Source organism: Mesocricetus auratus, unplaced genomic scaffold, assembly GCF_017639785.1.
Source record: "Mesocricetus auratus isolate SY011 unplaced genomic scaffold, BCM_Maur_2.0 Super-Scaffold_100007, whole genome shotgun sequence".
NCBI classification, from domain to species: Eukaryota; Metazoa; Chordata; class Mammalia; order Rodentia; family Cricetidae; genus Mesocricetus; species Mesocricetus auratus.
The window spans coordinates 79,818,510-79,838,026 of record NW_024429191.1 but is presented as its reverse complement, the minus strand read 5'-3'; the positions used below and the strand labels follow the sequence as shown (position 1 = coordinate 79,838,026).

General features: G+C 57.8%; 1 protein-coding gene across 1 annotated transcript; it reads left to right on the top strand.

Moving 5' to 3' along the window:
* Positions 1 to 1,313: 1,313 nt before the first annotated feature.
* Positions 1,314 to 18,957, top strand: Adam11 (ADAM metallopeptidase domain 11). The gene is given in 28 exon segments (XM_013113422.2): positions 1,314 to 1,442; positions 1,906 to 2,090; positions 8,606 to 8,682; positions 8,871 to 8,937; positions 10,060 to 10,145; positions 10,224 to 10,299; positions 10,703 to 10,769; positions 10,834 to 10,901; positions 11,256 to 11,330; positions 11,410 to 11,481; positions 11,627 to 11,793; positions 12,135 to 12,219; positions 12,326 to 12,416; positions 12,516 to 12,567; positions 12,982 to 13,081; positions 13,158 to 13,229; positions 13,336 to 13,428; positions 13,773 to 13,853; positions 14,352 to 14,402; positions 14,501 to 14,564; positions 14,774 to 14,873; positions 15,126 to 15,189; positions 15,191 to 15,246; positions 15,331 to 15,499; positions 15,588 to 15,702; positions 15,786 to 15,876; positions 16,440 to 16,457; positions 16,939 to 18,957. Coding segments are annotated over 28 exon segments (2,322 nt in total). The 5' UTR covers positions 1,314 to 1,378; the 3' UTR covers positions 16,955 to 18,957.
* Positions 18,958 to 19,517: the final 560 nt, after the last annotated feature.

Genomic DNA, 19,517 nt, shown 5'->3' with positions numbered 1-19,517 from the left:
CGTTGATGTCAGTGCCTCCTGGGAAATCGCCTTCTCACCTCTCCTGGGCCTAAAATAAAGCTGGGGGTGGGGTGGGGGTGCTGTCACAAGTTAGAGGCAGCTCCCCAGTCCCCAGCAGAGGCCCCGAGGGAACAGAGGACCCAAAAGGGGGTTTCCTACCTCCGCTGTTGTTCCTTAGTGACCTGTGGTTCCAAAGTATTGGTGTAAAAAATGCTGTGGTCTTGGGAGGTCAGGATGGGGCATAGCAGCGGCTGCACAGCCATACATACTCAGTTCCCAGGCCAGACGTCACTAATCAGAGCCAGGGACCTGCATCATGCCCATGTGCTCCTGGACATCTCAGTCGGGTATCGAGTTCTTAGCACCTCTCCCAGAGGTCAGCGATCCCAGCTCCTCACATTGCGTCAGTCTTGCCCAAGAAGCCCAAGATCTGGTGGAGAGGCTCAGCTGGAGCAACTAGGCTTGGGGGCACAGCTGAGGAGGTGGGTCACAAGAACTTTACCAACTCACCAGAGACATACATCTGGGGGGCTCCAGGTGACTTCTGCTCCTTCAGTAAGATCTGGAGACAAATGGGGCATGCTGGCCTTATATAAACGCCCTGGGTTGTTTGTGTTTTGTTTAGGGGGAGGATTGCAATGCACCTGAGGAACTCAGGACCTCTTTGTCAAGAGAAGGCAGCCTAGGAAACAGACAGTGAATGTAGGAGTGCTGCAGTGATCACCTCTGCTGTGTATGACCTGTGTGTGTGTGTGTGTGTGTGTCCAACAGGACCTCTGTCCCTCAAGCCACCGTGCCCTGCCTTCCCAAGTGCTACAACCTTCTGTCAGCAGAGACGTTGGGGCTGGGGTACCCCATTCAAGAGTACTAAGTCCTGGAGGTGTGCCAGGACCATCAGCCACGCCCCACACCCAATTCCCCAGATGGGACATCACTGAGTCAGAGCCCGCGACCCTTTTCCACCCTGCCAGCCTCCAACTGCCAATCTACGGGTTGGAGATCCTTAAGCGAAGAGGTGGTTGCAGAGGGGTCGAAGGATGGGGTGCACCTGTCGAGGGAGTGCCGGGAAGGGTCTCCGGGCGGTGCCCCCTTTGTCCTACAGCAGCGGTGGCCCGGGCCCCGACTGGGGGGCCGGGGGCGGGCCCAAAGCTCACGTGCTCGCTGCTCGCTTCTTAACCCGGCCCTGCCACCCCGCCGGGATGGCCGCGGCCAGAGCGCACTGAGCCCCGCTCCACCCACCCGCGACCCCGGCCCGCGCGCCCGCCCCGCTCGCCGCCGGCGCTGCCCGCCCCCGCCCTCCTCCCTCCCTCCTTCCCTCCCTCCCTCCCCGCGCCGCTCGCAGCCGCAGCCCCCGGACCCGGAGGATTATGAGCGAACCATGAGGCGGCTGCGGCGCTGGGCGATCGCGGCTCTCCTGCTGCTGCCGTTGCTCCCCCCGCCCGGTGAGTGACCCTGGCCGCCTGGTCCCTGCCCCCGCGCCCCTGGCCGGCCGGTGCACCGAGCTTTTGCGGCGGTTTCTGCTGCAGCTACATTTTCCTGCAGTGCTCCGGGTGACAGCGGGTCCTGAGCGCGGGAGGGTAGGGGAGCGGGAGAGGAGGGAAGGTGTTTCCACCCACCTGTCCGGATCCGGCCGGCCCTACCGCTACCATCCTCCTGAAGCTGGCCGGCGGACTCTGCAGGTCTCTGCGGGTTTGGGGGGGGGGCAGTCGTGACTGTTGGGCAGAATGGAGCTCTCGGCCCCCTCCTCGTGGGGCTCTTCCCTTGTCGAGGCAGCCAGATCCTCCCACCCGTATGCCCACTAGGCTCCAAGGGCCGCGACCGAGTGGGGGCTGGGGCGTGCCCCCCATCCCAAGTCTCCTGCCCCATGGAGGGCAACTGCCTACAGCTATGGCCTTGTCTCCTCAGGTCTTGGGGCCCTGGGTCCCAGTGGAGCTCTACATTGGAGGAGCTCAGCCCAGCTGGGGATCCCTGAGAGCCCAGAGGGCCCCGAGGTCACAGAGCCCAGCCGGCTGGTAAGAGAGAGCTCCGGAGGAGAGGTCCGAAAGCAGCAAGTGGACACCAGGGTCCGCCAGGATCCACCTAGGGGGACGGTGAGTGGTGCTGGGTGGTGAGGTCAGGGGGCTGCAAGTAGCCAGGGTTCGGTGCCACCCACTGAGGCTGCAGCTTCTGCAGCTTCTCTTTCGGTGAAGGGTCATCAGGTGGGGACACGGGGACTCTCCAGCTCCAGGCCCCTCCTATCACTGTGGAAGCCCCCTGCCCTGCACACCTGCAGACACTAGCATGCTCAGGTTTCAGTTTGCTTCGGGTCATCCTTCAACCAGTCCCCAGTGCCCACCAGAACCAGTGGTTCTGTCTGGAACAGGTATTGGGGGCAGGGCAGCACCGTGCAGCTAAGCGCCCAGTCAGGGATTCATGCTCCTAAGTCCCACCAAAGCCACCCCAGTGGTCTTTCTTGCAACAGTGTAATGCTTGCTCCTGCCTCAGTTTCCCGTTGTGCACATGCAGGCTTATTCTTCTTGTCCTAGCTTCAGCTAGGTGGGGCTTGGCGAAATGATGTGAGGCCCAGAATTCATCTGCAAATGTCTCTACCTGTGTCCCGTCTCTTTCAAGCTGCCAGGCCCCAGCCTCCCGGAGGAAGGTTAGGAATGAAGGAGATTAAGTGCAATTAATAATTAATTAACATCATGTGAATAATAATCACCCAGATGGAATATTCATTCAGCATGCCTTAGCTCTCCAGGAGCTAGAAGCTGAAAGTTAGCCGGGCCAACAGGGGCGGCAGAGGGCTGTCCAGTTCAAGCCTGGCAGAGATAGAGGTGCAGAGACACTCAAAGAGGGACAAACCAAGTCTGAGAAGTTTGGCAGCTTGGAGCGGTGGGCAGAAGGAGGAGGGGAACGGATAAGATTGGCGTCTGGCCCTGCCTAATGGACTTGGTTAAAAGCCCTTCAGGGGGCGGGGTGGGGGGACAGGGGAGGGCATAGTTAAGAGATGGAGTGGAGCAGGAAGGACCATGCATAATAGATAGACCATCACTCAGGGCTGTGTCACGGAGGAGAGGGGAGGGGGCTAATGGTCCCGGGTTGGCAGCTGCCGCAGGGGTAGGGGTGGGGGCAGAGGCCAACGTCAGTGCCGCTCTGGCACCCAGGGAGGCAGCTGAATGAGCCTTAGGGATGTCTCGGGCCCAGAGGTAGGGTGTCCTGGTTGCTGCTTGGTTCCCAGTGACGCTTTCTATGAACTGAGTGCTCCACAGTGGACCTGATCCTGCCTGACCACTGCGACTCTGGCTTGAGCTTTATAGGATGCACAAGTTGTGGGGGTCAAGGTCTAGTTGAGAAGCACTGGGGTGAAAAGTAGGGGCTCCGACTGGGTAGGCTGTGCCTTCAGCTAGTTCTTGCTAGTCCCCGTAGCAGGCCTGGGCAATGGGGACAGGTGGGGAAGTGTGTTCTTCTGCTGGGTGAGTGGGCTGGCATGTGTGTGAAGCTGGGCATATGCGGCTGACTGGATCCAACACATAAGAAGTGGCCGAGGTGGGGGTGGGGAGTTCTGTGGACCTGGGGTAGTGGTTGTCTCCGGTGGAGATTTCCCTAGGCCTGAGACCCTTTAGGGACCACATGCATCCTCCCCAGGGGAATAGCCTGGGGCCCTGGCATCTCCATCTCGCAGTTTCCAAAGGCTGGGGAGAGGGAAGGTAAAAGCCAAGGCCATGGGCTACTTCAGGTCAGGCACGCCACTGACAGTGTAATGTGCTATGTGCTAGGATTCCCCTGGTTTTGTGGGAGGGCAGAGCTGGGACAGGAACTAGACCCCAGATGTCACCATCACATCTTGCTGGGGAGGACCTCCTCAGCTATTGAACGTCTGAGTTGGTTAGTATTCATCAGAACTCCAGAAGCCAGGAGCTTCTGTTCCCGTTTCCCAGATGCACCTCTCTTTACCAAGACTCTCAATACCTCATTTCTCTTATTTGGAAGAAGATTGGGCCCGTGTCCTGGAGAACTCCTGAAGACCCAGAAAGCCGTGGTCTCAGGGAGCCTGCAGCTGAGGGGGCACGGGGGACAAGAGGACGTGGTGTACAGTTGGGTTGGTCGTTCACTGCATCGAGGCAGAGTAAGCCAGTAAAGTCCTGGCCCATGAAACTGCTGTGTGGATCTTGCCTGGCCCTGAGAATCACATACTCTTTGGGGGGCCAAAGGGAAGTCAGGCTGTGGTCAGCAAGCAAAGTCAGGACTTGGGGTCCCAGGTCTGCAGACAGTTGTCACCTGAGCCGGGCTGCCACTGGGAGAGCACATTCAAGAACTCCCAGAGCCAATTGCTGTGGTGTGTTTTTGCACAGGAGTTGAGGACAAGTGAGTGAGACCCCAATTCATGCAAGATGGACATGGGGACAGCAAGGTCAGGGACGTGGGCCCCCAGACACAAGGCCATGCTGTCATTTGCTGCTGTGGCAGAGTAGCAGCACAGCTCTGCCTGGGTCTTGGGGAGGAGGGACTCTCTGAAGGAGATGAGTGACTCGAAGCCAAGGACAGGGCATCCGGGGGTCGGTCACCTGTGCAGCTCCAGGTGGGAATTTAAGAGGTACACCGTGACATCTGCAGTCCTCCCACAAGACTCTGGCCTGTGGGCCTGGCCTTACCCACGCCCCCTCCTGGCTGCCTCGAGGAGCCCAGCTGTCCAGAGTCTGTCCCCAGAGGGACTGATGACCCTGTAAGGGGTGACTCTGTCCTCAAAAATTTAGGTCAAATCCAATCACCGGAAATCTGCACCTGTTCTTGTCTGTGGCCTGCTTCCCTGTTGATGAATGGACTCTTTCCACCTGTGCTGGTGGCTGCTGGGGGTGGGGGGTTGGATGAGGGGGCTTCCGGATGAGGCCCCGCCTCTCTGGCTCCTTCCCCCAAGAGGTGGTAATGTCTGCAAGCTCAGAGAGAGAAGTGAGACCCTCCTAGGTAAATCACTCCAAGCAGATCTGGAGCATGAGCCCGTTCATGTCCCCAGCACAGGAGGTAAACAAAGGAAGTATTTTACCCTTAAAGCCCCGTTCAGCTGTCAGGCTGTGGAGGTCCTTCAGATTGGGATTCCCGACACTGACTGTAATGGTGTGTTGACTGGGCTTCACACCATGCTCAGGACACCCCACTTTAACGGTCGATAAGCTGAGGATGGGGTGACTGGCTCCTTAGGTCTTATACTGCCCATCCACCCCAAAGAGTGTTGACACTTGGATAGGGAGGAAGGTGACAACTGCTCCTGCTCCAGAGGATTAAAAATCATTAAAAGGTGAATTAGTGATTATGTGTGTGTATGTGCATATGTGTATGTATATGTGTGCATATGTCTGTGGGTGATGTGTGTTTATGTGGGTGCGTTTATGCATGTATGTGTGTAGTGTTTGTGAAAACTGGATACTTAAGCCGGTGGTGGTGGCAATGCATAACTTTAGTGCCAGCACTCAGGAAGCAGAGGCAGGCGGATCTCTGTGAGTTCGAGGACAGCATGAGTTCCAGGACAGCCAGGGCTACACAGAAAACCCTGTCTCATAAAACCAAAAAACAAACAAACCCAAACCAGATACTTAGAGACTGCGAGCTGTAAGTGGGTTGAGGCTTCTGGGGACTGGCAGATGTTGCTCTACAGATGAGGATTTAGAGGAAATGGGGTTCAGAGTAACTGAGGGGCAGTGCCTGGAGGTTGTGGGGAGCAGGACTCTGCAGCTCAGGTTTCCTGGGGCACCCTAGAATTCTAGCAATCTTTAGCACCCCTCTCCCACCTCTGAGATGCTAGGTATGAGGCAGAGGCCATTGTCCTTCTCTGTGCCCTACAGTCTGGCTGGGCTCCACCCAGGTCATGGAGAAAGTGAGGCATGGGCAGCTGGAAGCAAATGCCTGTCAGGCAGGGAGGCCCTGCCACAGGACAGAGTCGGGTGGAGGGTCAGTCACCTGCCAGGTCACCACGGCTGTCATGCAGACACAACCTCCATCCCTGGAGTGAAACTTCACCTGGCACCTCCCCAGCATGACCCTGGGCTTCTCACCACCTGGTGCTGCTCCCCGAGGATCTGCCAGCCCCGGCAGGGTGAGATCAAATGAACAGAGCACCTGAGCACCAAGGTCGCCAAGAAGTCGGAGGCAAGCGCAGGGCGCCGGGTCATGACCAGTCCTGAGAAGTACCGAGCAGGGAGAGGCCAAGGTGGCCAATTGCTGTGGCTTCATGTCTGGAGGGCCCTGGGGACTGAGAGCAATGGGAGGAGGCGTGACTGGGGCTGCTGCAGGGACAGTGGGACAGCCTGGCAAGGAGAGCTACTGACTTTGGTAGAGCATTGGCCAAAAGCTTGACAGGGATTTGCAGGTCCTGGAGCCAGCAGCCCAGTGCCTCGAACAGGTCTGAGTTTGCATTATCTGGCTCTCCCTCGGATAGTGGACTGAGCTGGGTCAGGCCAACACGCCTTGGTGCCTGAATTTTTAGCTGTCTCCCACTTCCTGTACAGAGTCCTCTTGTGACTGGTATCCTCTGAGCTGAGCCCAGGTGCACTGGAGAAGGGTGGTGTATCCCACAGCCGAGCTTCACTGGCTGCAGAGTGTTGGAGAAAGAGCGCCCTGCCTTGTCTCTCACAGCTTTTCCCCCAGAATGAGATCAGCATGGCCCCCAGCAAAGCCAGCCTCCCAATTCCAGTGTGAACTCACCTTCATCAGAGGGAAAATCTAGGGCTCAGGGAGACTTCTGAGCCATCCCTAAGGTTGTACAACTTAGAGCAGGACGAAGGGAAGGGTTCTGGAGAGCTACTTCTCTGGGCAGCCAGGAAAGGGACAGACAGACAAGCAGGAGCAGTCCTGGGGTGAGGAGAGCAGAGATACCCTGGCAGAGCTAAAGGAGAGAGGACCTGAGCCAAGACAGGCCTACGGAGGGGACAACAGACTTGGCCAGGTTAAGGGCTTGGGGGGAGGCAACAAGAACTCATTGCCCTTGACTTTCTATTTTGAGTCTGATCGATGCTCTGGGGGCTTAAGGTGGAGCTTGGAACCTCAGATGGCCTGGGATAGGGTAAGTCTGTGTCCTTGGGGCTCACAGGTCTGCTTTCCCAGGCCTGGCCTTTGGCTGCTCCTTGCCTGCATTCCCAGAGCCTTCTATGGCTCTGGGCTGACTTCCATCTCCTGTCATCTTTCTAGAAGAAATCTATTCCCTGGGATTGAATATCAGCCTCTGGTTTTTTAAATTTTTCTTCCTTTTCTGTTTGGGAGACAAGGTCTCGGTATGGAGCCAAGACTGACATAGAGCTATGGAGCCGAGGCTAGCCTCAAACTCATGATCTTCCTGCCTCATCCTCCAAGTGCTGCGATTGCAGATTGTATCACCACACAGGGCATTAGCGTCTCTTACCTATGTGGCCTTGTGCACACCAATTAGCATCTCTGTGCTGGTTCCAGATGTCAGGATTGTTGGGGAGATGGAATGCGCCAGTGCTCATGAAGCCTTCAGACCAATGCACGGGCCCTCAGCAGTGTTCAGAAAGAGTTAGTTGTGATTAGGTGGTAGAGGAGTCAACTAGGCGTGGGCTGGGAAACCCGTTGATCATCCTGTAAGGTGTTCTCCAGCACAAAAGCCAGCCAGAGAATAGACACTCCTGCCTGGACAGCAGAGTGACAAGGCTCTTGCCCGGCATTTGGAGGTCTGCCTCCTAAATAGATGGGGTAGAAGGCAGACTCCAACCCCTGAATCAGCCCGAAGACCTTTCCAAGTGTTTTGGAGGACCAAAACAAATTGCCAGACTGGGGTGGGGCTTAGGCCCCTAAGGTGTGTCCCTAAGGTGGTTGTAACTCTCAACAGCTCCCTCTGAGCCCAAAGCTCTGCTGCCCTTCCCAGGAAGCGGGGTGAAGCTTTCCCTCCAGCCTTTGATGTCTCTGTTTTCCCACCCCCACCCGCCAAGCAGCTGGGCACCCAGGCAGAGAGGGCAGCCATCTTGCTCAGGTCTAGCCCATTGCCATGGCAACCTGGAGCCTCCCAGCCCCACTGCATATGCCCCTTTGAAAAATTTATCAGGAAAACTTCCGTGTTTAAAAATTAACTGTGGGGCTGAAATATTAAAGATGAGCTGTTTTGGGCAGGCAAAGGGCAATGGATTGGAGCCGTGGGAGCTCCACTTTCCTCTCAGGATGGTCCCTGCCCTTGCCCAGCCCCAGGGCCCCAGCGGTCAATTTCCACCTGCTCCACGTGCCTGAAATCCCAAGTCCCCCTGTGTAGATTGCAGTTGGGGCCTGCTTCCCTTCCCCTGCCCACCATGAGCTGGGGACCCTTCTGCCTTTCCATGGAATGTCTAGGGGTTTCTTTTTGTTCCGGGGAACAGCTCTGAGAACCTAGCATGAGGCCATAGGCAAGTTAAGTTGTATGTCTCTGTCCCTGATTCTCAAGACCAACCCGGAAAGTAGCCAGAGGACAGAGGGTGCCCAGGACCTGGGTGGAGGGTGAGCTGTGGCCAAGGTTGACCAGCTGTCCCCAGGAGTCTCAGAGGACAAGGGCCTCAGCTGCTGGAGCTTGGCTGCTCCCCCCCAAGGTTCCTCTGGGGTTCCCTACCCCCACTTCAGGGTGACTCCTCTCTGCCCTTCCCCACTCCAGCCCGTGCACCTGGCCCAGGTGAGTTTCGTCATCCCAGCCTTCAACACAAACTTCACCCTGGACCTGGAGCTCAACCAGTGAGTGGAGCCTGGAGCCATTGGGTGGTGGTGGGCGGTGGGCAGTGGGCGGTGGGCAGTGGGCAGTAGGCGGTGGGCAGTGGGGCTTGGTTGGCTGGGAGTCCTGGGGGACTTGGATCCTTAGCTGGGGTAAGACCTAAATGGGACCTGGCCTCACCAAGTGACCTTCCCTCCTCCTGCTGTTTCAGTCATCTCTTGTCCTCTCAGTATGTGGAACGCCACTTCAGCCGGGAGGGGACAACTCAACACAGCACTGTGAGTGGCCCCGGAAGGGATCCAGTGGGAGAGAGGTGTTTGTTCTGTGGTCACAGTTTCAAGGGTGGGGCTGTAGGTGTGCATCAGAGGGCCCTGGTCTGACATGTGTGGGAACTTTGATCTTCAGAACCCCAGCACAGAGAAATGGTGGAGGACAGGGAGGTGGCTGGTAGAGGTATGTCAAGGACACACTCAGCATGGTCTGGTGTCTGGGGACCTCCCATCCCTCCCCACCTTAGAGGCTCTGTGGACCGGCAGTTAGGAAGGGCAGGTGGTGTGGATTCCTCTCGTTCAGGCTGAGGTCTGACTTCCCTGGCCTCCTCCCTTGCATGGAGGTGTAAAATATGTATGTTACATATTATGTCATGTTAAGTATGTCCCCAGAACCTCCTGGGGGAGTTATGGAAGAAGTGATAGCCCCTTCCTTGGTTGGGGACTGCTGGGGACCAAACCCAGGGCCTTGCACATCCTAGACAACAGCTCCACCCCTGAGCAGTCGACCAAAATACCTCCTCTTGCCCTGGGAGGCCTGGATGTCTGTCACACTAGGGTCCCAGGCCTGGAGGCCCGAGAGCCTGAGCAGAGATGAATGAGTGTCTATAAATAGACACTCCCCCCCAGCCTGTTCTGGAACTGGAGCACAAGTAATTCCGCAGGAAGCAGAGTTGGGAAAGGCGGGTGCTGCTGGTCCCTCTGACCTACAAGCCAGGTCAGGAGAACCCATGCTGTCACAGTCCCTCAGCTGCAGACCACATGTGACTGTGAGCTTGTGCACGAGGGCTGGGGGTGCATCTACAGCAGGTCCTGGTTAGATGACACACTGCATGTGATGTGCTGAGAACAGGTCCTGGGGGGTGGCAGATACTATGGGAAAGCCATCTGCTGATCTCAGAGGAGTCTGGGATCCCTCACCAGCCCCAGCAAACAGCCAGGAGCTGCTGCTGTGGCCCAATGTCCTCATTTTATGGGGTAGATGAAGCTGACCCAGAAAGTATTAGGGGACAGAGGAATTAGAAGTCCCACTGGCTTAAAGCCCCTGGTATTCATGAGACCGCAGTCCCTGCTGCCCCCCTACTTACGTGCTGGGGCACCAGGGTGTCTTACAGCTCTGCTGTTCCACAGGGGGCTGGAGACCACTGCTACTACCACGGGAAACTCCGAGGCAACCCACACTCCTATGCTGCGCTCTCCACTTGCCAGGGGCTGCAGTGAGTATGGAGGGCACTGGACAGTGGGAGGGAGCTCTGCCTGCCCGGGATGGTGGGGAACCTTGCCTCTCTCCACAGCGGGGTCTTCTCTGATGGGAACCTGACTTACATCATAGAGCCCAAGGAGATGGCTGGGCCTTGGGGACCCCCACAGGTGAGCAAAGCCTGCACAGGCCTTCCTGCCCTCCCGGTGGCCATGCTGTGATCTCCCACAACAGCTGTGGCACCTCCTCCTTCCCTGCTGTAACCTCAGCCTCACCGCCCTGGGTGACCCCAGCTTTGGTTCCTGCCTCCTGTGCCCCCATCTCATCTCCAATGTCCCCTCTGTCCCCCAAGTGACCTCTCACTGGGCTCCAGTGTCCTCTGCCCCTGTCTCTCAGGGCGCCCCCAGGTCTTGACCCTGGAATCTGAGCATCTGGGAGATCAGATCCGACATGGGAGCTCTGGCCAGTTCCGGGTCACCCCAGGGTGGGGTGGGGGAAGGGCTGGAGCTGCCTCCAATCTGGACCCAGAGCAGACCTGGTTGGCTCCCCAAGAACTCATTCCCCTCATTGCAGGGACCCCTTCCCCACCTCATTTACCGGACCCCTCTCCTCCCAGCCCCCCTCGGATGCAGGGAACCAGGTAAGGGAGGGGGCGGGGGGTGGGGCTGGCCAGCTGGGCCCCTCTTACCTGCTGCTCCCCACAGGCTGCCTGTTTGCTGTCCCTGCCCAGTCTGCTCCTCCTACCTGGCCCAGGCTGAGAAGGAAAAGGCAGGTACGGGGCCCGCATAGCCTCGGGCTGCAGAGACCTTAGACTGTGGTTCAGGGCAGGTCATCCCCACCTATGGCTGAGCAAAGGAGAGCTCAGAGCGATGAGGTCAGGATCCAGGGAACTACCTCCCGGAAGGGCCCCTCAACTCCTCCTTAACACTGTGTCTACACAGTCCCCATTTTGGGGCCCTCAGACACTGTATGTCCTCTGCTCTCATTTCTAGGCTGGGAGGGATGGCACTTTCTGCCAGTTGGGGGGCGAGAGACCAGAATGCCCCCTCCCCACAAGTCTGCCCATGGTTTGACCATGAGCCCAGACATGGAGGGGACTGATTCCAAGTGCCCACCCACCCTCCAGGTCCGCAGGGGCCACCCCACAGTGCACAGCGAGACCAAGTATGTAGAATTGATTGTGATCAACGACCACCAGCTGGTAAGTTCCCAGGTTGAGGGGGACCCTGGGGGGAGAGGCCCAGGGGAGCTTGGCCTTCTTCCCTGCCTCTTCCCGGCAGTTTGAGCAGATGCGGCAGTCAGTGGTTCTCACCAGCAACTTTGCAAAGTCCGTTGTGAACCTGGCAGATGTGGTGAGCAGCACCCTGCTCCCCCGCCCGCTCCCTCCCCCGCCACACATCCAGGCATCCAGGGGCCACTGTCAGTCACTGATCCCCATTTCTCAGAAACACAGACTGGGCTTCCCTCCATCCCCCTTCATCTTCTCTCTGGGCCCAGATATACAAGGAGCAACTCAACACAAGAATTGTGCTGGTTGCCATGGAAACGTGGGCGGATGGGGACAAGATCCAGGTGCAGGATGACCTATTGGAGACCCTGGCCCGGCTTATGGTCTACCGGCGGGAGGGTCTACCTGAGCCCAGTGACGCCACCCACCTCTTCTCGTGAGTTGCTGGCTGCTTGTTCTCACTGCCTGTGCCAGAAGCCCTCTCCAGAGTCCATGTCTGCCTTGCATCAACCACGCGCAGCAGCTGGGTGTCCTCTGCACAGTAGGTTGTGCAGGAGATGTGCTCTTTGCTCTCCCTTGCCAGACTGTCCATCATCCCTACCTCAGTGACCCTACCTCGGGACAAACGCAATTCAAGGCTCTCAAACCTCTGGTTTGGTTTATGGGAGAATGAACCCAAACAGGACAGGGGCTGACCTGAGGTCACCAGGTTGATGTGATGGCCTAGAATCCACTGCTGCTCCTGCGAAGTCATCCTGACAACTGTCTCCCTTCTAGGGGTAGAACCTTCCAGAGCACCAGCAGTGGGGCAGCCTATGTAGGGGGAATCTGCTCACTGTCCCGGGGTGGAGGCGTGAACGAGGTGAGCGCGGAGGGTCGTGGTGGGAGGCCAAGGGGGCAGCTTGCTAAAACACAATGGCTATTGGAAAGATGCAAGACATCCTGTGCTCCATCCCCCCTGCCCCTAGTACGGCAACATGGGTGCTATGGCGGTGACTCTGGCCCAGACGCTAGGGCAGAACTTGGGCATGATGTGGAATAAACACCGGAGCTCGGCAGGTACCAACCCCGAATCCCATAGCCATCTCAGGTCCAACCAGAACCTCAAGAGGTGAAGGGGGGCAGTGAGGGGGCTCACCCTATCTCATTGCCTCTTAGGGGACTGCAAGTGTCCAGACATCTGGCTGGGCTGCATCATGGAGGACACTGGGTGAGTTCTCGGGGAAGAGTTTGGGGTAGCACTGGCAGTCTGGATAGGTGGCTTCAAGAGGCCCTGCTCATGGGACCACTCAGGATTCCAAGAATACAGGTTATCAGCAAACCGTGCAGGGAGGCTAGGACGCCCAAATTGGCTAAACTGAAGCATGCTCTCTGGCCACTGGGAGGCGCCCGAGCCTAGTGCGAGCTGCCGTCCCTCCAGAGCGTTCCCACACTGGGCTCTTTGTCCCCGAGGTTCAGTGAAGCGAACGCCAAGTGACGTTCTCCACCCATTCCTAGATGGGCATGTGGGATTGACTGTCGTGCAATCACTGGGCATTTCCTCAGCCTCCTTGTAGTGGTAACCAACTCTCCCGAGGGAGGGCTGGAGGGTTGCCCCAGCAGCACAGTCCTGTTGCCTGCCCAGGTTCTACTTGCCCCGCAAGTTCTCGCGCTGTAGCATCGATGAATACAACCAGTTTCTGCAGGAGGGAGGCGGGAGCTGCCTGTTCAACAAGCCCCTCAAGGTACCAGGGGGGGAGAACCGGGAAGCGAGGGTGGGCAGGGTCCCAGCCAGGCTCCCGACATCCCCTCCCCCTCCAGCTCCTGGACCCTCCCGAGTGCGGGAACGGCTTCGTGGAGGCGGGGGAGGAGTGCGACTGCGGTTCGGTTCAGGTGAGCGGGTACGGGTGGTCCCCGGTGTGGGCCCGGGCTGGGAAGGGAGAGTGCTGCGTGGGGAGGATCGAGGATAAGGGCTCGCCCTCCTCTCCGCTACTCTCAGGAGTGCAGCCGGGCGGGTGGCAACTGCTGCAAGAAATGCACCCTGACTCACGACGCCATGTGCAGCGATGGGCTCTGCTGTCGCCGTTGCAAGGTGAGAAGGCCCCAACGAGCGAGGGAGGAGGGAGGGCGGGGCCGGGAGCAAAGAAACGATTGGATGCTCTCGACAAGAGGCGGGAGGGAGGAGGAGTGGATTATATGTGTGGACCCGGCCTGTCCCAAAGGAAATATCAGTGGGGCGGGGATGGGGTGAGGGGGTTAGAGCTGGAGGCCGGGAATGGGGAATGATGTGGGAAATTACTCTTAGATGTTGAGGACCAAGAGGGACAGGAAATAAGAAACTGGCCTTGGGAGCCAGGTTCCAGGACAGTAGGTTACGCTGGGTGGGCAGCGGCGAGACATTTATCCTTTCCAGAAACGCATGCATGCTTTTCCTAGTACGAGCCACGAGGGGTCTCCTGCCGAGAAGCGGTGAATGAGTGTGACATCGCTGAGACCTGCACCGGCGACTCAAGCCAGGTCTGCCAAACCGGCTGTCCTTTGGAGGCTCAAGCAAGACAGCCCCTTCCCCTATAAGTCTGGATCTGAAGAGCTGACTACTCTTTTCCCCCTTGCTGCTTAACAGCTGGCTACACCACCACTAGCCGGCCTCAGCTTTTTCCTCTGAGAATGGGGTCCTTCAAGCCTCCTAGCTCGGTCCCTTCAGTTATTAAACAAGCATTTGTAGTCAGGCTGGCACTCCGACTGCCTAGCGCCAGTGTCTAAGTGTATGCTAGAGATCCGGTAGAGACTGGTTAATAAGATTTCAGGTATAATGGGAGCAAGAAACTGAGGAAGCCCAGAAAAGCTTAGGGTTTTACCAATCAAATCCTCAGAGCCAAACAGGCCCCTGACCTTGATGTGGAAGAGTCATGGAACACGAGGCCCCTTTGGGAAGAATTTTCTCCCTACATTCTTCCCCCTGGTACCTCCGCTCAGGCCTGGGCAACTCTGCTCAACCAGCCCCTCTCTCTACAGTGTCCCCCCAACCTTCACAAACTGGATGGGTACTACTGCGATCATGAGCAGGTATGGGGGTGGGGGGACCCTCCTATCTGAACTCTGTGCAGTCTTGTCTCCACTCAGATCCTCCAGTGTCCTCACGCTTTGTCTCCTATGGGTCACAGGGCCGTTGCTATGGAGGCCGCTGTAAAACCCGGGACCGGCAGTGCCAAGCCCTTTGGGACCATGGTGAGTCCAGCTGGGTATGGGGAACAGAGGCGCGGGGGGAAACCTAGAATTGAGAGCTAAGCTGGCACTGCTTTTGGTTGGACATGGCCTGCACTGATGTGTGGCTCCGGACGACCTTGGGCGTCAACCCAGGGAACGGGCAGAGTATTTGACGTGAGGCTCTAAGAGACCCAGGAGTCGGCAGAACGATGCTTCCCCACCACCTCTAGGGGCTGCAGATCGCTTCTGCTATGAGAAGCTGAATGTCGAGGGGACAGAGCGTGGGAACTGTGGGCGCAAGGGATCTGGCTGGGTCCAGTGCAATAAGCAGTAAGTAGGCGTCTCTGTTAGGCACCGGGGCTCCGGGCTCAGGGAATCTACAGAGGTGGAGGCAGCAGGCTCTAGGAAGAGTCTTGTGAGGCTGGGGATGGGGTGGGTGGGGTGGGGTGAGGTGGGGTGGAGTGGGTGGGTGGGGTGGGTGGGGTGAGGTGGGGTGGAGTGGGTGGGTGGGGTGGGGTGGGCTGGTTCAGCACTTGGGTCTGAGGAACAATTTGGGCTCATCGTCCCCATGTGCCCCACCAGGGATGTGCTCTGTGGCTTCCTCCTATGCGTCAACATCTCTGGAGCTCCTCGGCTAGGGGACCTGGGGGGGAGACATCAGCAGTGTCACCTTCTACCACCAGGGCAAGGAGTTGGACTGCAGGTGTTGTCTGGGACCATGGCTGGGGAAGGAAGTGGGATGGGGACAGGAGGGCTGGGACTGAGGCCGGTCATTCCTTCCCTCCAGGGGAGGCCACGTGCAGCTAGCTGATGGCTCAGACCTGAGCTATGTAGAGGACGGCACGGCCTGTGGACCCAACATGCTGTGCCTAGACCACCGCTGCCTGCCAGCCTCTGCCTTCAACTTCAGCACCTGCCCGGGCAGTGGGGAACGCCGGATCTGCTCCCACCATGGGGTGGGTGTCTGGAGGACAGGGGCTGCACGCTGGAGGCTCACACGGGGACATGGCTTTGCTTACCTGTGCTGGCCCACCTCACCTGTAGGTTTGCAGCAATGAAGGAAAGTGTATTTGCCAGCCAGACTGGACAGGCAAAGACTGCAGTATCCATAACCCCCTGCCAACGTCCCCTCCCACCGGGGAGACCGAGAGATACAAAGGTAAGGCTGAAGCTGCCCAGTGTGGCCTGTATGACCCATTTTCCATGCCTGTCCTGCCAACCGAGCCCTGCCCTCCTCCCCAGGTCCCAGCGGTACCAACATCATCATTGGCTCCATCGCCGGGGCTGTCCTGGTCGCAGCCATCGTCCTGGGCGGCACGGGCTGGGGATTTAAGTAAGAGACACGCGCTCCCTAGATTCCCCTCCAGGTGGTTGGGGGGTTCAGCACCCCAGACTCATGGAGCCTAATGGCCTCCCTGACAGGTTAGCTCACCCAGAACTCACACAGGGTCTTGCTTGAACATTTAAAACAATTCCCTGCCCATATTTAAACAGCAGATTTTACAGTCACCGCCTTGACTGGAGCCTCTTGAAAACTAGCTGGAGGTTGGGCTCAGTAGGCTCAGTGCATCCAGCACTGCCATGGGAGAGGTGGGTAGGACCTGTCTGAGATGTCCCCCAGTCCCTATCCACATTCAGCCCATGAACCCCAGGACATTGCAGTTAGGGTGTGGTCTAGACTCTACCGGGCATCTCAAGGACATGGGGAGACTTAGTGGCAGAGCCAGGATTTGAACCCTCCACCATTCTGGGAAAGATCTCCATGCTCCATTTGTGAGGCAGAAGGTCTTCCTGGGATAGAAGGCAATTCCTTTAGAGAACAGGAAGTTCATACAACTCCCTTTCCTCTCTCTCTCTTTCTCCCCATCCGCCCTGTCCTCTCCTTGGCTACCAAAGAAACATCCGCCGTGGAAGGTATGACCCGACCCAGCAGGGGGCAGTGTGATGCCGGCCACGTCATCCCTCCCGCTGTCCTTGTCTCCATTTCATTCGTCCCCTTGCATTCTGTTGACCTGGAGCTGGGATGATCCGATTCCCGCAGCCCTGCAGGCAGCCTGGGAAGCGTCCTCAGCCTGCGCTCTGGCCCTTCCTCCTGCCCACCCGCCTGTTGGGCCCTGCTCCGCCTTCCGCTGTCCTTTCTACAGCCGGGTCCCATGGCCGGGTGGGCGCTGGAACTGTGCCCCGCAACCCCTGCCCTTAGGAGGGGGCCTCCCTCTGCGTCCTGTCCCATCCGTTTTGTCTACCATGTCACCGCTGTCTGACCTCTGCCAGAACCCCTCCTGGCCAGCCTGTGACTAGATGCCTCCAGGACCTCTGGGGGGGAGGAGGGCAGCTGGAGGGCTCTCCCTCAGGGCCCAGCCGCATGTCCTCTCCTGATGCCCTCTCTCCATTCCAGGTCCGGAGGGGCCTAAGTGCCACCCTGCTCCCTCCGAGCCTGGCACCCACCGTCTCGGCCCTGAACCACGAGGCTGCCTCCACCCTGCCACAGAGGGAGGCACCATGCAAATGTCTTCCAGGTCCAAACCCTTCAACTCCTGGCTGTACAGGGGTTGGGGGTTGGGGCTGTGGCCTCGTCTTTCAGACCACCTGGGTGGAGGGGCCCGGAGGAGGGCGCTTCCTGCCCAGGCCCCCACCCCTCCTCATGTGGCTTTGGCCTTGCACACATCTCCCCCTGTGAATGTAGCTTCCATCGTCACAGACCGCCACAGCTCAGGTTGGGGCCTGGAGAGGTGCCTGGTGGGGGCAGCTAGCCACCAGTGGTCACAGCTGGGGGCCCCTCTTTAAAACCAGGCAGCTGGAAGCAGGGTGGTAGCTCTCTGGGACCTCACCGGGAAGGAGCTGATCTCACGTTTTTTCTCTTCCTTTTCTTTCTTTCTTTTTTAAGTGACTCTTAACTGATGAATGTAACCTTGGGGTCGCTGGGACCAGGGGAAAGTTGTAGGGATGTTTTGACACAGGAGGGCCTGGAAGATCCCTCTCTGGGAGGCCCACACTGAACCCTGTCACTGAACCCAGCAGGGGCTGAGCAGCCCTGTGTGCCCCGCCTCCACCCAGCTTACAAGTTTGAGTGCTGATCAAAACCAAAGCTGCCTATCCCGTGCCCACTGCCTAGCTCATGGGTGCCATGACCCCCGTCCCAGACAGTCTTCGATTCCAAACCAACCGTCCTGTCCCTGCCAGGGTGCATGCATTTGGGGGTGTAGAAAATATAGTCCCTAAAATAAAATGGCACCTTTCCCCTTTCAAGAAGGGTGATTCTGGGGCTGTCTCAGGGTTCAAGTGCCCCCTGATGTGGCCTGGCTATTCCAGAGCAGGTTACCTTCCCAGGGAAGGCTCTAGGTAGGGAGAACCAGGAGGACCACGTGCCCCAGGATTAGTGCCTGTGGTATGTGAGAGACATCAGGAAAGGGCAGACTCATGGTTGATTATAGACTACGAGGAAAGTCCTCGAGGTCCCTCTCAAAACCTTTATTCATCACCCGCATTCTGGGGCTGACTAGTGAATTTACAGATGTTCCTCTGTCCTCCCTCCTCTGGTCCTCGCTGCTCAGCCCTCCCACGCAGTCTGTTGAAGCCTGCCTTCTGGACCCTATGTGAGACAGATGAGCTCTGGCCCCTTGCCCTTAAAGCCAGCTGGCCAGGCAGGACGGAGCAGGCTCCCTTATGGATGAAAGCCACAAAAGAAAGGAACCCCCTTCTTGGGGACACCCCACTCAGGTGTGTGGCTCTGGATACTCCAGGGCCAGAGAGTTGCTGGTTTGTTTGTGTTCATCCTATTTCTGAGGCCTCTTTGAGAAAGGTTCATGAAAAAAAAAAAGACTTCATTTCTCTAAACCACCCCAGCGGCACCCTGGAGCCTAGGACCCATTGGCAGCCTTTGGGATGGCCAGATGGTGTTGGCTACAGTGGGGTCCTCAGCACTGAGCCCCAGCTGGCACTGTCCTAGTGACAAGACAGACTCAGGCCACCAGCCCCACTAGCTGAGGATAGGGGAAAGGCTGGGTTTCGCATTGTTGCTAGAGTTCCTTGAGACCTTTGTTAGGTGACATAACCTGCACACAGGGGACAGCGCACCTGGGCACAGACATGTGGATCTAACCCTCTGCACCACTGTGAAGGCCTCTGCATACAAGGGCATGACCATGTGTCCACGTGTCCTTGGTGGGAATTGAACACAAGACTTCCCATGACCAGTCCACCCTGGTCCCTGACTTTCTGTATCCCCCTGCCCCACCCCAGAGGGCCTGGCCTGGCAGCACCCAGGAAGGAATGGGGGATGGGACTGCATTCACCTGGCCTGGACCTGGGACCCCACACATCCTGTAAATATGTCATCTGGGCTGGGGAGGCAGGGCCAGGGGCCCACATTAAAGATTAAAGATCACACTCTGGGCTTCCATGGAGCTCACCCCAACCCGTGTCTCTCCTCTCTCTGTAAGTGGTCATTCCAAGTCAACCCTCTCCACACTAACTCTGGAGTATGGCAATCCCCCTGCAGAGGACACTGCAGCACCCAGGACAGTGAGGGAAGGGAGGGGTGTGGTCCCTGTGAGGAAATGGGCAGTGGGTAGCGGCTAGATCCTCCTTCCTCACAGTCCCAATAATGACACTGTGTCCCTCTGGTTTCCAACAAGCAAAATTAGAGGTGACTGGTGGAGGGGGGCAGAAACATGGACTCTGGGACTTAATTCCCTAATTACTGAAGCCAGAGAGGCCTTGTGACTTTTCTAACACCTTTGTCCCATTAAGCCTGGCTGGGTGACACTGGATGAAATGGGACCATCACTGGCCAAAGGGCCAAGTATGAGCCTGGAACCCACTGCCGTGCCCCACTCTGGAACCCACTGCCGTGCCCCACTCTGTGTGGGGAAAGGGTGTGGAGAGCAGAGCCACTGGAGAGAGAATCTACCGTGAGAGAGGAGACTGGAGGGAGGAGTTAAGGGAGGTGTGGGGACACCAGACCTTGAGCAGAGA